This window comes from Chelmon rostratus, chromosome 13 (assembly GCF_017976325.1).
Source record: "Chelmon rostratus isolate fCheRos1 chromosome 13, fCheRos1.pri, whole genome shotgun sequence".
Taxonomy (NCBI): Eukaryota; Metazoa; Chordata; class Actinopteri; order Chaetodontiformes; family Chaetodontidae; genus Chelmon; species Chelmon rostratus.
The window spans coordinates 17,465,771-17,480,621 of NC_055670.1; the positions used below are offsets into that span (position 1 = coordinate 17,465,771).

General features: G+C 42.8%; 1 protein-coding gene across 1 annotated transcript in view; it reads left to right on the plus strand.

The window, feature by feature from the left end:
• Positions 1-3,842: 3,842 nt before the first annotated feature.
• LOC121616411 (ephrin type-A receptor 6-like) overlaps positions 3,843-14,851 on the plus strand; it is a 164,419-nt gene continuing 153,410 nt past the window's right edge. Inside the window, exons 1-2 of the mRNA XM_041951165.1 lie at positions 3,843-3,972; positions 14,678-14,742. Coding sequence (XP_041807099.1) covers positions 3,870-3,972; positions 14,678-14,742 — 168 coding nt within the window. The 5' untranslated portion in view covers positions 3,843-3,869. The remainder of the gene's footprint in view (positions 3,973-14,677; positions 14,743-14,851) is intronic.

Consider the following 14,851-nt stretch of genomic DNA (forward strand, 5'->3'; position numbering starts at 1 on the left):
ATGCAGGGTTTTTTTTCTGAAAGTCACTCCAGACAATATTGAGATACATTTTTGCTTCTCCACAATCAAATCTTTTTTTTTTTTTAAATTATTATTACTTTCTCCATTAGATTTATCATGGAAAGCAGTAGAGTTTTGTTTGGCAACAGTTACTAATTACTTCTCTCAAAGGTAATTTAATTACTTTATCAATTGATGCATATAAAAGCAGTTAGTTACTGGGGAAAGTGACATTTGCATTGTTTGCTTCAATTCTCGTATTAATGCACACATGGTTATTATTTTAGTGCTGTTGTTGCACTGTGGGACAAGACAACTGTCAAATTTTGTCATTGGAGTTAGTAACACTCCACACCACCAGAGGGCAGCAATCACAACTATTCCTACATGTGAGCACATGTGAGCTACACTTGTATTGTCTTGGTTAACCAAGCTTTGCTATGGTCATTAATAAATAAATGTATGTGATGAACCCTTCTTCACTCTATATTAGAAATATTATGAGGCTACAATTAAAAGCAAGCTCACATTGCCTGAATTGTCTTGACATTAGACCAGGAAAATCTGGAGAATAAACTGCACAATGACAACGCTAACATGCTAGTGTTGACATCTGGGACTAATGGGACATGTTTAAATTTCTACTTGTTGATGGTGACAGACAGTCACCAAAACCACCATAATTCATCCTGAGGGGAACATGGATGTCTTCACCAAATGTTATAACAATATGTGAAGATATTTTAATTTACCACCACAAGCCTCACAGTGGTGCTACAGGAAATGTCAGGGGATCACCCAAGCCATTAAGATTCATCAGTTGGGAATAATGAATGTCCAAAATGCTGTGCCAATCCATCAAGTGGATGTTCAGATGTTGTGATGTTTCACTTCATAAGTGAAAACTCTGACCAGCTGTGGCGCTAGATGTAAACTCAGGGGATCACCAGCAGGACAGCAGGACTCGTCCTCTGGGGAACACGGGTATCTGTTCCAAGTTTCAAGGCAGCCCATCCAATAATTGCTGAGCTTTCACTAAAAACCAAAAAAGCAAACCTCATGGTGCTACTAGATGAAAAGTCAGGGGATAACCAAAGTCATTAGGATTCATCCTCAGGGGAACATGTCAGTACTGAGCAACCAGCCTATAGACCAACACCGCCATCCCTTAGGCTATGCTTGTTAAATACGCCTCCAAACAACATGCCGTAATGACCCCTAGAATCAACAGTACTGAAAGGCACTGGGGTGAAAATTTCCTTTAGGCCGACATTTTGAACAGTTTGGATTCACTCCACGTGTGGGGCCGTTCTGTATGGGCTGGCACTTCATTGTGAACAGGACATTAGTGAAGCCATTAGCACTATAAAGTCTCATTGTCTCTGTCAGTTGTGCTGATGTGGTCTCATTCCATCTCTTTGCTTGTGATGAGTACAGATGGACGGAGCTTGTTCTCTCTGGACACGGGGAATCATAGCTCACAGTTAGGCCCCCTATACACTACAGTCACACCTCATTGACCAACATTACAGCAAGGGAAACCAAATCATTGCAGGGGGGTGGCAGCAGAGGACCTCTTCTCAACACTTTGCCCTCTTTGATCACCATTCTCAGTCATCACCCTTTGCAGGGATGAAAGATGATTTAAGTCACCTGTAATATGTTGTATTTTGCATTTTTAGTAGTAGTATTAGTATGAATAGCACAAGAAGTACAGCAGTAGTACATCATGTGTTTGTATTGGGGATAATAATCACAGTGGCCACTAAAAGAAGCCATAAAGCATAGACAAAATATAGTAAAAATAATAAATTTCAGGCCAAAAGCTAAACATTTACATGTAATATATTGCTGCGGATATCAAAGCATAGTGTGAAAGTGCCTAAATATTTAACTCTGTGTCCCCATCAATGACAAATCTACAGTACACACATTCACTAAGAGGCACCACAACATTTATCCATCTATTTATAGCTGCAATACATCTGCGCAGTGACGTTAACAGCTTGATCCATTTCTGTAGAGTGTGCAGCCTCCCTCCAGCTACAGCACGCCACTGTGGTCACTATATCCTGCTCTGAAACCCTCCGTCCTCCAGCGTGTTTGCATGTCGCACCGCACAAAGTCAGTAGTCAGTTGGCAGCTCCTCTGAATTGTTTGGTGATTGGCTGGGAGCTAAGTGGTGGTGACAGATTGCGATGTTGATGTATTTACCCCCTGTACGCTGACAGGAAGCTGTTCCTATGTCCTGATTGACTGGGTCCCGTCACGGCAGCCAGCGGCGCTTTGTTTAACCCGGTCAGGTTGGGGAGGGTTTGCTTGCTCACTCGATGAGACGTCCATGAAGATGAGAGGAAGACCTTCCCCAATCTTGGCTGACATTGGCGGCTTGGCAGGCGGCGCAGCTCACTGTTGCATTGCACACGGGTGGATGTGAAGCTACATTTCCTCTGGGACAAAGTTTGCTGTAGAGACACGCTCAACGTGAGGTGAACAGTGCAGCTACGATCTGTGAAATCTAACTTTTCTCCCTCTGATAAGTTGAGCAGCGTCATTCTCAAAATGTTGGAGGAGCTTTCAAGTGTCAATATTATTACACTTGCTGGACTTTTAAACAATTACTCTAGTTTAAATGATCACAAAGTAAGTGTGATCAAATCAGGGTCGTTATGACTTGATGCGAGGGCTTCAGCTGTGAATCAAAAAGATGTGCCCATATCCCCGTAAATCACAATGCTGCCAGTTTCTTTGATCCACTGTTCACTTTCTGTGGCTCTAGCATTCATCTCCACATGTCAGCATTGCCACAGCACGGATTGTCTGATAAAAACTTAGCAGGCTGAAAGTGTGGCTACAGGTCACAAAGTATTACAGTAGAGCCACATCATGTATGTCTGCTGATGCATAAAGCTGTTTTTTGAATAGACACATTGAATAGAGGTCAAAATCAAACTTAAAAACAAGAGTAAATGCATCTATTCACCTTGTAGTTTTATGGTTCATTGGTTTCAAAGCAATCATAAGCAAGTACAGTTTAAAAACATTATTTTATTCAAATAAACTTCATCTTTTGCAGCCCTGGTAATATTTAATATTATACGACAACAGGTACGAACAGAATCTTCTCCCAGCTGGGGTTCAGCGGGTCAAAATCCTATCACGCAGGGACACGGGGCTATTTTACAGTTTTTGAGGTCCTTGTGGAAAAATTTGGAAAGCCCTGCACTTGAACCAATGAGATAACGCGCGCGCGCGGACACACACAAACACACACACACACACACACACACACACACGCCGTTGCCTTGTCAGCTAACCCCCTCTAGTGCCGAGCATCCTGCACAGATGCGCGCAGTCTCCCTCTATATCCGCCGCTTCAGTTTCCTCTCCGCTGCATCCCGGTCAGTCCTCTGCTCGCCGTGCACACCTCGCTTCCGCGGCGGACCGGGCTGGAGACAGGGAGGAGGCAGTCCGAGCCACACTGCGGTGCCAACAGCAGGATTTCTAAAGTCCGGCACGCTGCGTCCGTGCGCTCCGGAGACGCGCTGAAGCGATGAGGGCATTTTAGTTTGTCTTTGAAACAATGCAGCATCGCCGGCTGAAGTCCGTGGGAGGTCTCCAAAGTTGTTAGGCGCTCGGTGTTTCTCAGCCTGTCTGAAATTTTGATTTCACTCCACATAATTTCGCGACTTTATCCAAAATCTCCCTGTTCCGCGCCATCGCCGCCGCCTCCAGGTAAGGGGATGGATCTCCTCTCGTTCCGTCACCCGTCAGTTCTCTCCACCTGGGACCAAATGTAAGGACCGGGACCGGTGGATCGGTGCTCGCTTTTCTCTGACCACGTTACCTCTCGGCTACAAGTACCTCAGATGAAGCTAGATGTTGCCGCAGACATGAGTTCCGGAAACAGATTTTTCCTCGTTTCACTCTTTCTTGGAATTGTCCTCACTCGCTTCAGCCAGTGCAACCAAGGTGAGTTTCCAGATCAGCTCCTCAGATACCTGAATTCGCCCAGCCTGCATGCCGACAGTTTATTTACTGTTGCAGAGCTCCTGCACTTATTCCCTCATTTCAAACATTTGCAGTGCGGGCACTGTTGGGGATGTTATTGTAAGAATCGGTAAAGTAAGAGACCCCACAAATACAAGTTGCAGTAAATCAATAAAGTGATAACATGCCGGCACTTTATCATTAAAAAGCTTCTTCATTTCTTGCTTTCATGCATAAAGTCCGCAAAAATGAAAAAGTTTCAAATGTCTGATGCAGTTTTTAGCAATCGTTTGTTTCATTAGTGAATAAAAAGATGGAGCAGAATATGGAGAAAACCACTTAGGTAACAAATATAATTTCTGTTTCAAGTCATTACTTGAATTAGCCTTGATCTTCTGGAATGAAGTGTTCTGTTTGCACTCAAATGCACCGTGACAGAATCCAGACTCAGATTTAAAGTTGACTGTCTCCCCTCCAGACTTCAGTGGATTGCCTCAGCTCAGTTTTTATCCAAACACTGAATCAGATAATAAAATGAAATGCAGTTTTTATGGAAATCAGCTGCTGCAGTGACAACCCTGAGGCTGCTTTAATTACACATCCTATATCACACACACACACACAGAGAGAGAGAGAGCAGACAGTAGAGCAGCCACAGATTGAATCATTAAGTGGATGACAGTGTGAGAATGTGTGTGTATGTGTGCTGTGGGTGTTGCAGTACAGTTTTAGACACATGCCGTAAAAGCTTCTCAGCTGTGTACAAGACAACACATCTGTTTTGTGCTGTGTGTGTGTGTGTGTGTGTGTCATTGGATACACAGGGAAACACTCCTGCACCCTTCTTTTGCATAAGCTTGCAACCCGCCTGTGTTTTACATGATCCGTGACTGTGCATGTGTGTGGGCACGGTCACGCGCTCTCGTGTGCGTGGGCATGGTCACGCGTTTTTGTCCGTGCATGCGCGCGCACACACACACACACACACACACACACACACACACACAGCTGCAGCATCAGTGAGGTTTAAAATAGTCTTATTGATTGTGCAGGACACAGCGGGATCTGCCCCCCAGGTTATGTTTTATTGTTCTCTCAGTTCAATAAGAGCGATGCTACTCCCTGCTCTCCCAGACAGCTGCTACATAACTGCCTCGCTCTGTGTTTTTCTCTGCCACAGATTGAATGATTGAACTGATGTCTGCTTTCTATTGTACTTTTGTCTTTCATATTGACTGGTCTGGGACCTCAGCGGCACAATTGCGGTCGTTGTCTACCACAGAGCGGAGCAGCTCAGAATGGGAAAAACTGATAATAACTCAGATGACAAAGAAAAGCTTCTCGTTAGGTGGCGAGGCATAAATGTTTCTCACCTCTCCACATCACGCTTTTCTCGATACGTCGCTTTCATCTTCGGCAAATTAATTTCCTGCTGTATGTGGTGCCTCAGTGGCTGAGCAGGCTCAATGTAGGGTTTTTGCGGAGACTCTGAATTGCGCGTGAGAGTGAATGCAAGTGTCCAACTTTTCCTCCCAATTCACACTGAGGTGCGACCACCCCATGACTATGAAATGCAAAAGACTTCTTTTCCTGCTCTGCGACAGCGCACAGTGTGTTATGGAGGCAGGCTGGGGACAAAACCCAGCACCATTACACAGAGTTTCTAACCACAGACAAACACAGCTCCACAGATTGGGGATTTCGCAAACAAAATTGGGCGAGATGTCAGCTGTTAGGAGAACAATAAAAACCAATCACCTTTTTGCCACTCGCCTGTGTGCCTCCACGCAAAGCAACATATCAGACAATCCCTCACATCAACCCAGCTGGGATTGCAGACAGTTATTAACACAGCTCCACTCACTCACTGCCAGGTTTGAACAAGCCTGTTTTCCCCATCAATAGACCTCTTCCCATAATCTTTACTTTTATTCTTTTTTTTTTTTATTCTTCCTCTATTCTTTTTTCTCCCATTTCCCTTCCTTGTGAAGTCGGCAGCAGCTACATTTATTTTAATGAACATTCACAAATCTCATTTACTAACCTGATTTCTTGCGCCCTTGTAGAATTTTCCCGAGCAGAAGATTGCTCGTACCCAGTAAATCTGGAGATGATGTCTTTGTTCCACACTTCTGACGTCGTTCAGATTGTTTTTTCCCTAGCAGAGAGATTCAGGCATGAAAAATCACGAAAGCAATCCATCCTCGGGAAATGGATTAGCCAGTTGAAAGCGCTGCATGTGAATGTTTTGTTGGACTGATGCCTCTCACTGAGACGCTCTTTGATCTTTGAAAGTTTGAAGCCAAAGCTCAAAAGGGTCAAGCTACAAAATCGTCGTCAAAACAGCGCAACTCTTTGCATTGATTTGTGCGGAGGGCTGGTTCGAGCTTTTGGTGCCGGCCGCAGAGCTCCGAGATCACCATCAGTGCTGTAGATGAGGGAGATGTTCACCAGCAGTGCGCTGTCAAGGAAAATCAATCAATCAGCCGACCCAGAGCAGCCACAGAAATGTTAATTCTGAACCTTTGACTCGTGAGCCACAGTGTGAGCTGCGTGTGTTGTGGCCACATGTACGTTCGAATGCTTGTTACACAGGAGGAAGAACATTATTTATATTTACAATCAGTTGGAATATTCATGCATTTGGGCGTTTGCTTGAAAAACAAACAATTCAATGCAATTTTTAACGCTAGACATGCATTTTATTCAGATTTTTCTTCATTTATGTACCCAATTGTATAAGCTATGGTCGGTCTGTAAGATGGACCTCTTTTTATCCCTCGACCTCAGTTACCTTATTACTGTTAAGTGGAGCACAAGCTGCTCCATGCATCAAAAGTTCTCTCTGCGAAGGCTCCCGACCCAGAGAGGCTGAGATGACTCCGGGCTGGAGACTGTTCATTTCGTAGCTCGGCTTTCTCAAAGGAATTACTATGTTCAGATAATGATTGTTGACTTTTATCATATGCGAGCTTTATGGCCACCTGGTGAACAAGATCCGCCTCACAGTGGAGGAAAATAACTCTGAACTATATTATATTTTAGCCAAGTAACTGCAAGGTGTTGCTTGCATATTGGGTATAATATTGATGGCCGTTATGCACAACATACATTGCGGCTTCAGACTGATATTCTATAGAAAGGCTTTCCAGCATGTTATGAGAATCAGTTTACAGGCACCTGAAAATTGTTTGAGTTAAGGGCTCTGCACCCAGGGTCCGCCCACACAGGTCTGTTCACTTGCTTTGCCTGATTAGACCTCCGCTGAGGACTGTGCTTAGCTGTCATGTCTTCTCTTTAGCTTTATTTTCTAGCTTTGTATAGTCATTGTTGGTCCATGGAGATAGGCGGTGCTATGTTGAGGTCACCAAAGTTCAACCTGAGCATTAGAGAAGTCTAATTAGTCCAAATAATTGAAAGAACAACCTGTCTTTGTGTGCAGGGCCTTTAAGAAACTGAATGTTATGTCAGTGACATTTCAACTTTGGGAAAATACAGCAGGATAAAAGTTTAACTTTCAAGGGAAATAAGACAGAAAAGGCAGGAAGTTGCTCACTATTGTGTATTTACCATCATCCTGCATTGTGGAAAATCAACGTACAATTTTTGGGCATGCTAAATAATGGTCAATAATGTTATATGGATGTTTTGACGTATCTGCAGGTTTTTTAGTAAATGAGAGATGTGTAAAACCCTGCTGTTGGCACTTTGAGCTTTATATTCAATACTGGAGCAGTAGTATTTGACTAAGTGTTAAATGGCTAAATCGCATATTATTGGGAAGAATTCCCTTCACTAATCCCCCGTTTAAAAACACTTACAGCCTATATCAGATCTAATCAGCCACATTTGAAGATTTGCTTTGCTGCCATTTATTATGCCGTTGAATGTTTGATCTTGGTGGAGTGTGGAGACGTGTTGAAAACCCTGTCATGCCTGTCAGGTTGCTTCAGCTATGGATAGATTTCCATTTCACAGCATATCATCCCCCCATCATTTGAGAGCTCAGGGCGTTGTTTACACCACTAAATGACAATTTGCAATCCTCAGTGAAATACTCACCAAAATCAATTCTCACAAGTCTCTGTTCATCAGATGTTGTTGTTTGTCATCTAACAAGACTTGCTGTTTCCCGGAATGGGAATGTATGGAGCTGGCAAATTGAAAGGTTTTGTTTTTGTCTGGAGCTAAGACTTGCATCACTTTTTGAACCACAATAGTCTAGAAAGTATTTCTACTGTATGCAAAAAAATGTTTCATTAATCTTTTATCACAACAGAAACCAGTGTGTTGCTATGAGCAACTTGGTTTGAAAGATTCACTGTTATAGCATACTCAAATATCTCCACATTGAACCTTTACAGCAGGACAGGAATTACACCGTGGCTAGCCGGTGCTGTGGATGCCCTGGAGTGTGCTCGTAATGCTTCTTCTACCCCACGGCCAGTTTGGCATGCCCCGTTTTCAGCTGTCCGTTGTGCCCTTAAAATAAAGTTGAAACTCATTTAAAACTACACGGGACGCAGCGAACAAGCCCATGTTTCCCAGTGTCTTCGTCATCATGCTGGACATCAAGAGATTTCTCCCACTCCGTAAACATAAACCAGCTTGCTAATAATTGATGATTGGTGTAAATATTCATACATGTGTGTTTTAAAGGTTGCTTAGTGTTAGCTGACTGTGAACTACTAGTTTCTAAGTTGCCGTGAGATCTGACTTGCCACTGACCACAGCGCCATGCTGTGGAAGGAGCACACAAAGCAAAAGATGGAAAGGGAATGGGACAAAGTGCAAGTAAAAATCGAAAACCGTTTTTCACTTGGTCTGTGAATACAGCATTCGGTGCTATTCATTTCAGAGTTATGTTGATGGGTATGTGTTCTGTGTTAAAATCCGAAAGGATGCTGTAAACTATTGATGCGTTCAGGGGAGGTGTCTTACTTTTCCTCGATGCTACATGGCGAATTAACAGTGTTATGAGCCTGTGTTTAATTCGGTGTGTATGTGGTGTATGTGGCACGCCAACCAGCCTGTATTCTTGTAAGAAATCATAATTTATGAAACAGTTTTCCTCACATTCCTAGAGTCTTCTGCCACTGAAATAGTGCACCTAACCAACAGAGGCCGAGTTGAGGTGACAAAATCCAAAGTCTGTAAAGTTTGTGCAGAAATGCAGTTTATCTTTATGGATTATATTAATGCCGAATTGACAAGAACACTGTCAACATGTGACACCTTTAATCTTGTGTTTCTGGAGTAATGCATTTTTGCGGACTCATAAAGAATTGTTAAATCTAATATTTCTTAAAGGGAGTTTGGTTGCAAAACTTTCCCTGGAGAGGGAGCTTCTGTTTAATTCAAATACTGTATGTGCATTTTTTTGCGTTTTGTCACCACCACAGAAACAATAGGAAACTGCTACAGTATGATAAGGCTGTCTGATTTGTGGTTTATAGTCTAATAGTGTGTGTTTGTATTGATTGCTGACGGTGGCTGATCAGGCTAATTATTATTATTTCTAATGGCAGTTTGCAGAAAATGTTTGCCCTTTGTGTGCATATTTTTAAACTACCCTCATAAACATGATGTGCTTGATGGTGTTATTAATGACTGCTGATGAAACTTAAAAGCTCAGCATTCTTCTGGTTCTTTTTTTAGCTTCCCTTTTATAGGTAACATCAGTGTTTATTCACTCGTAAAAATGTAATATTTCTCTGCATAATATCTCCTCTTCCTGTCAGCTGCTGTGTGTCTGCAGTGCATTTACAGATTCAGGATTTTATTTGTTTAATTTCCTGATTTATGTTCAGCATACATGAGTATAACCAGAATTAGAACCGTACAACATCAAACACAAGTTTAACACTAAACTGTTTTCAGAGGCACACTTGCTGGGTTTGCATGTTATATTTGAACGAGGCATTGATGCACACGACTGTAGACAGCCAGTATCACTGTTGTCTGACTACTCGAACTCCTCTCGGTTCAAATTTACATGCAGTAGCACAGATGAGACCGTCTTTGGGTCTGTTGTTAGGGCCGAGTTATTTTGAGGTGTTTATGTGGCCTGCAATGGTTGTAGGCCAGACAGGAGATGTCATCATTCTACTGGAGCTCCATATATTTATGAGTTGGCCAGCTCATGTTCTATTTATATCTAAGCAGCGGAAGTCCCAGAGGACCCTCAGCTCCATGCAGGGTCTGTGGGTGCCTCGCTGGAAGATAACTCTGTGGAGGGAGGTAGAGAGAGAGGATGGATGGATGTATAGACGCAGGCAGTTTTAATGTATACTGGCAGGTACGCTGCTCAGCAGGCATTTACCCAAACCAGAATACACACACACACAGCCAAGCAAAAGTGCACACACAGTCAGTTCAAAACAGTGTCAGCACACCAGAGGTGTTTCATTTCAAAGCATGTTCTGTCTTTTGCACAAATCAAGCAGAAACTCTGAACTGTAACACTTATATATATAAATATATGGTGCTTTTTTTCTGCAACAGCTGATTCAAATAAACACCTCATGAAACGTCTCGGTAAGGCTATTTTTCTTAGCTCTTATGAAGTCAGAAACACAACGTTTTGAGCCAACAGTGCAACGTTCCTCAGCTGGATACATTTCCACACTGGCTCCTGATGCACAACTGTTCTTTATTCATAGAAATGTGAAGTATGAAACAGCTCACTGCGGTGAGCGACAAGGCCAGTGCTCAGACATTAGGCTATCCTCCAGAGACTGTGCTTTTTACCTGCCCACAGTAGTCTAATGGTGTCCATTAACACCGCTGGCATTGCCAGCGAGTGCTCCAGCCTGGCGCTGGTGCTGACATGGTACAGACCCGGCCTTGGTGGGCAGAAAAAGTCACACAGAGACACTGGAGCTCATCCAAAACCAGCCAACATGGAGGAAATATTAAACTGAGCTAGGACGGCTGAGAGGAAGAGTATGAAAGGATCAGCATGAAGCCTCGCCTTGCTGTGATGTACATGATAGTCAATCAATAGACTAATCTGCTACATTTGCATATAAATCAATGTCCATTTTCTCAAATTTATCTCAGATTGATGCAACACAACGGGATTCATTAAATGCTTTGCATTTGCTGTTCTAAAAGGTTTCTGTTGAGGTCTTTAGCATTTAATCTGCTGTTTGTGACGTGATGTCCTTGATGTTTTCATTTTGTCTGGGCAGGTGATGCCACTATGATCCAACAAGAGAAGAGATATAGAAGAGAAGCAGCCATTATAACTCAGACTTTCTTGAGAGTAGAATAAGAAGAGGAGGTGTTTTATGTTTGTCCTGCTGATGGAGTTAGTGAGGTGGAGAAAGTTCACAACAGATTTGGGGGGTTTCAGGTAATGGAATCAATCAGGGTCCCCTCTGTGGCTTTCAGTGTTTTTAGCCCCAGCATGACTGTCTACTGTTGTTTCAGAATCGACCTCTAACTAATAACATTCTTTCACTAAATATCATAATGTAATATCATTCATCAGAAACCTTAATCAAACACTAGTGGTAGTTGACTAGTAAACCAGTGTGTGAACTTGTCTCACTCTCGCTGTCCCTCTCTCTCTGCGTGTCCTCTCTTCCTGCTCAGGCAAACTGATTTTACCAATCACCAGCTGCAAATCACGCACACAGATCTGCAGACGATATATGTATAATGCTGCCTTGAAATCTCAGAGAAAGCACGTTCCTCTCTCCTTAAATCCCTCACTTATAATCCAGGTTTCAGGAGCCACACGTTATGCTTTAGAATACATTGTCTCGCACCCTCGGAGTTCCCACTCCATTAACATGACCGCAGCACCTCATTGCGTTTATGGCTCCTTGCATATGTCAAAGGATTTTTGGTTGGTGAGGCAATGAGTTGTGAAAAACTTGTGTGTCTAAGTGATAAAATTGGGATTTAACATTTTAGTCTTTCTATCTATCTATCTATCTATCTATCTATCTATCTATCTATCTATCTATCTATCTATCTATCTATCTATCTATCTATCTATCCCATATATGACCTAAGCAAAACAGACAAATTAAAAGAGCTGCTCTAATCAATATTTCATATTAACAACGGATCAAATGACTGTGTGTGAAATGAAATGGATCTCTTGTAGTACCGAGCTCTGCAGCTCCACTCTGCAGGTCACCACAACTCGTCAGAGTGTTTGTTTCTTCTTTCAGCTTATTGTCTTTTGCTTTTTAGCAGCTTTGCTATTTTGTTTCACTTTCACTATTTCATCTCATCAGCCGGCTTCCAGCAGCAGGCAGCTGTGGCAGCTCTAAATACCCACTGTACACTACCTGCTCAGCACCACATGGCAGACAGACAGAGTAAGGGACTGGAGAACTGTAGTAGAGTAGAGCATTTAGCAGCTAAAGAGACAGATTTTTCCCTCCGTCGGAGACAAAAGACAGCTAAATACTGGATTTAAATTCAGTAGACAGCCAGAAACCGCTCTGTAAATGAATGCTGATTTGCTGGATGCAACCAAGGTTGTATGTACGGTTTGTTCTGCTGCCCCCAGTGGCCAAAAAATAAATCAGTGCTGCTTTAAGGTCTTAATTATTTTCAGGAATTTCAGCAATTCCTTGTGTTGCTATTGGACAAGTGGGAATCCGTGAAAATATGCGAGTTTCCGCATCCCAATGTGAGAAGCATCCTTATTACTAGAATTATGGAAGCAGCAGTTCACTATCAGTTTGATATTTTTCATATGTAAGTCCATTATAATTCTTTATGATTGCTCTTGTAATGCATTAGCTGTATATGCAGCAGTCACAGTTCAGTCAAAGATGTGTTTTCATCCAGCATCATCCAGCAGTTACAATGCTAGAAGATACTTTAAAATGTACTATTTTCTTTCCTTATCATTGTTTTTGTATATGTAAGTCTGCTGTACAGCCACAGCGGCACTGCGAGCATCAACCAGTGTTGACTCTGACAGCACACCCCTGTCCTCTGTGGTTACCTTAACTCTTGGACGCTGTGATACGGCCGTTCGTCTAAAACAGGTGTTACTCCGTGCCGCTGCAGTGTGTCCTGTACCGGCTCTGTGGGAGATGAGTGGAAGTAGAGGAGCATTTAGCTGTGCGTGACAGACACGCACGTGCACGCACAGAGAAAACCTCAGCGAGCAGATGCTTGGACAATCTCCGTCAAACAGGCTCCATCAGAGGTGTACTGGCTCATAACTGAGGAACAAACACACTCAAAAATGTCCTCCCCTCCTCTCTGCTCGCCTTGGTCTTGTCAGAGCAGATTCACGGGCACAAACATCACTTTTCTTTTGCCTTGACGTTGTAATTCACAGATGATGACACAACAGCGTTGGAACTACTACCTCTTTTGATGTACATTCAGTTGTAATAACTAGGTTTCCCCAAGCAATCATGTTAATGGAGATTTATCCGGGAAATATTGTCACTGATAGAGATTTGTTGGCGTAATGAGCCCCCCAAGGACCACTCGCAGAGCTCTGAATGGACATTCGTGACTGACTGACACTTAAAACTCAGTCATCATCCAAGTAGAAGAATCCACTGTAATTGGTCAGAAATCAGTGTCTGTATTAAGCCCATGCCATTCTCAGCTTAACAGTTAAGATCTAAGCCAATGGCTGCTCAAGGACGAGTGTAAAGATGAAATCTGTGGCGACTGATGATGAGACTCAACGGCGGCGGCTCGTCGCGTGCGATAGAGACGGTTGGCTTTAAACAAGCCTCTTGGGTCTGGTGTTGTTTTTCTGCCAGCTATCACTCTCACCCTGCATACCAACTGTTTTCCACACATAATTAGGACATAACTGTATTGTCACACATACTGTGCGTTTGGCACAGTTGACAAGGTGACTGGATGGGCTCCATGTAATATTTATGGATTTTGAAAATGCAACTTGATCTGTGTCTGCTGTCTATTCCCTAATGTTGTCACAAGTGTAGGTAGAAACTTTTTTTTTTTTTTTTTAATTCAGTGATGTTATGATGGCTTCACAACGAAGGTAAACTCAGGAGGCCGTATCTGCTCCTTTTCACTGTAAATCACTTGTCGCTGGGAGAGACACTTCCCCCTGAATTATTAAATCTGCTGTCCTTGAGAGCGAGACAAAATATTGTCAAGGATGGCAATATTTTCCAGGATAAAATTGCTTTGTTTTTTAACACTACCTGCAAGGTTAGATTCAACTGACAACCTTATTATTATGCTGTACCAAGATTAATATGACTGTATATTAAACTCTGGGATAGTGCAATTTCCATACATAAAAACCATACCAGGATATTGATTAATATTTGGCAAAATGAAACATATATTATCATAGAAAAGGAAGGGCTGAGGACAGATCTGTCCCTGATTACGTCTCGGTCACAGGCAGGAGAGGAGGGTAAAAGCTGCGGATGAGAGAAAGGGATGGCCGGGGAGGGGACGGACTGTTGACAGCAATCTGAGCGTAATCCATCAGTCCACAAATTGCGTCGCAAGTGGCAAACATGTTGCTCCCACTGCACACGCCGCCACGCTCATCAATATTCATCCTGAGAAAGTCATTTCTGTTAATATAAAAATGTCCAAATGAACACGTTTATGACTGATATTTCAATTTCCTGTGTGAAAATAGGACTTTTTGTGTGTTGACGGATTGCTAATGGTTGTGTTTTCCCCTCTCCTCCTTTTCCCATTTCAGTCGTTCTGCTGGATACGACGTCTGTGCTTGGAGAGCTCGGATGGAAGACATATCCTATAAACGGGGTAAGGAGGGCAACTCTGCTCCAGATTTTTGCGCTCAGTCTTGCTGTCCAGTGTGCCTTGTTCAAAATGCACGGCCAGTGCTGCATCAGTGAGTTCAATTATATCGATT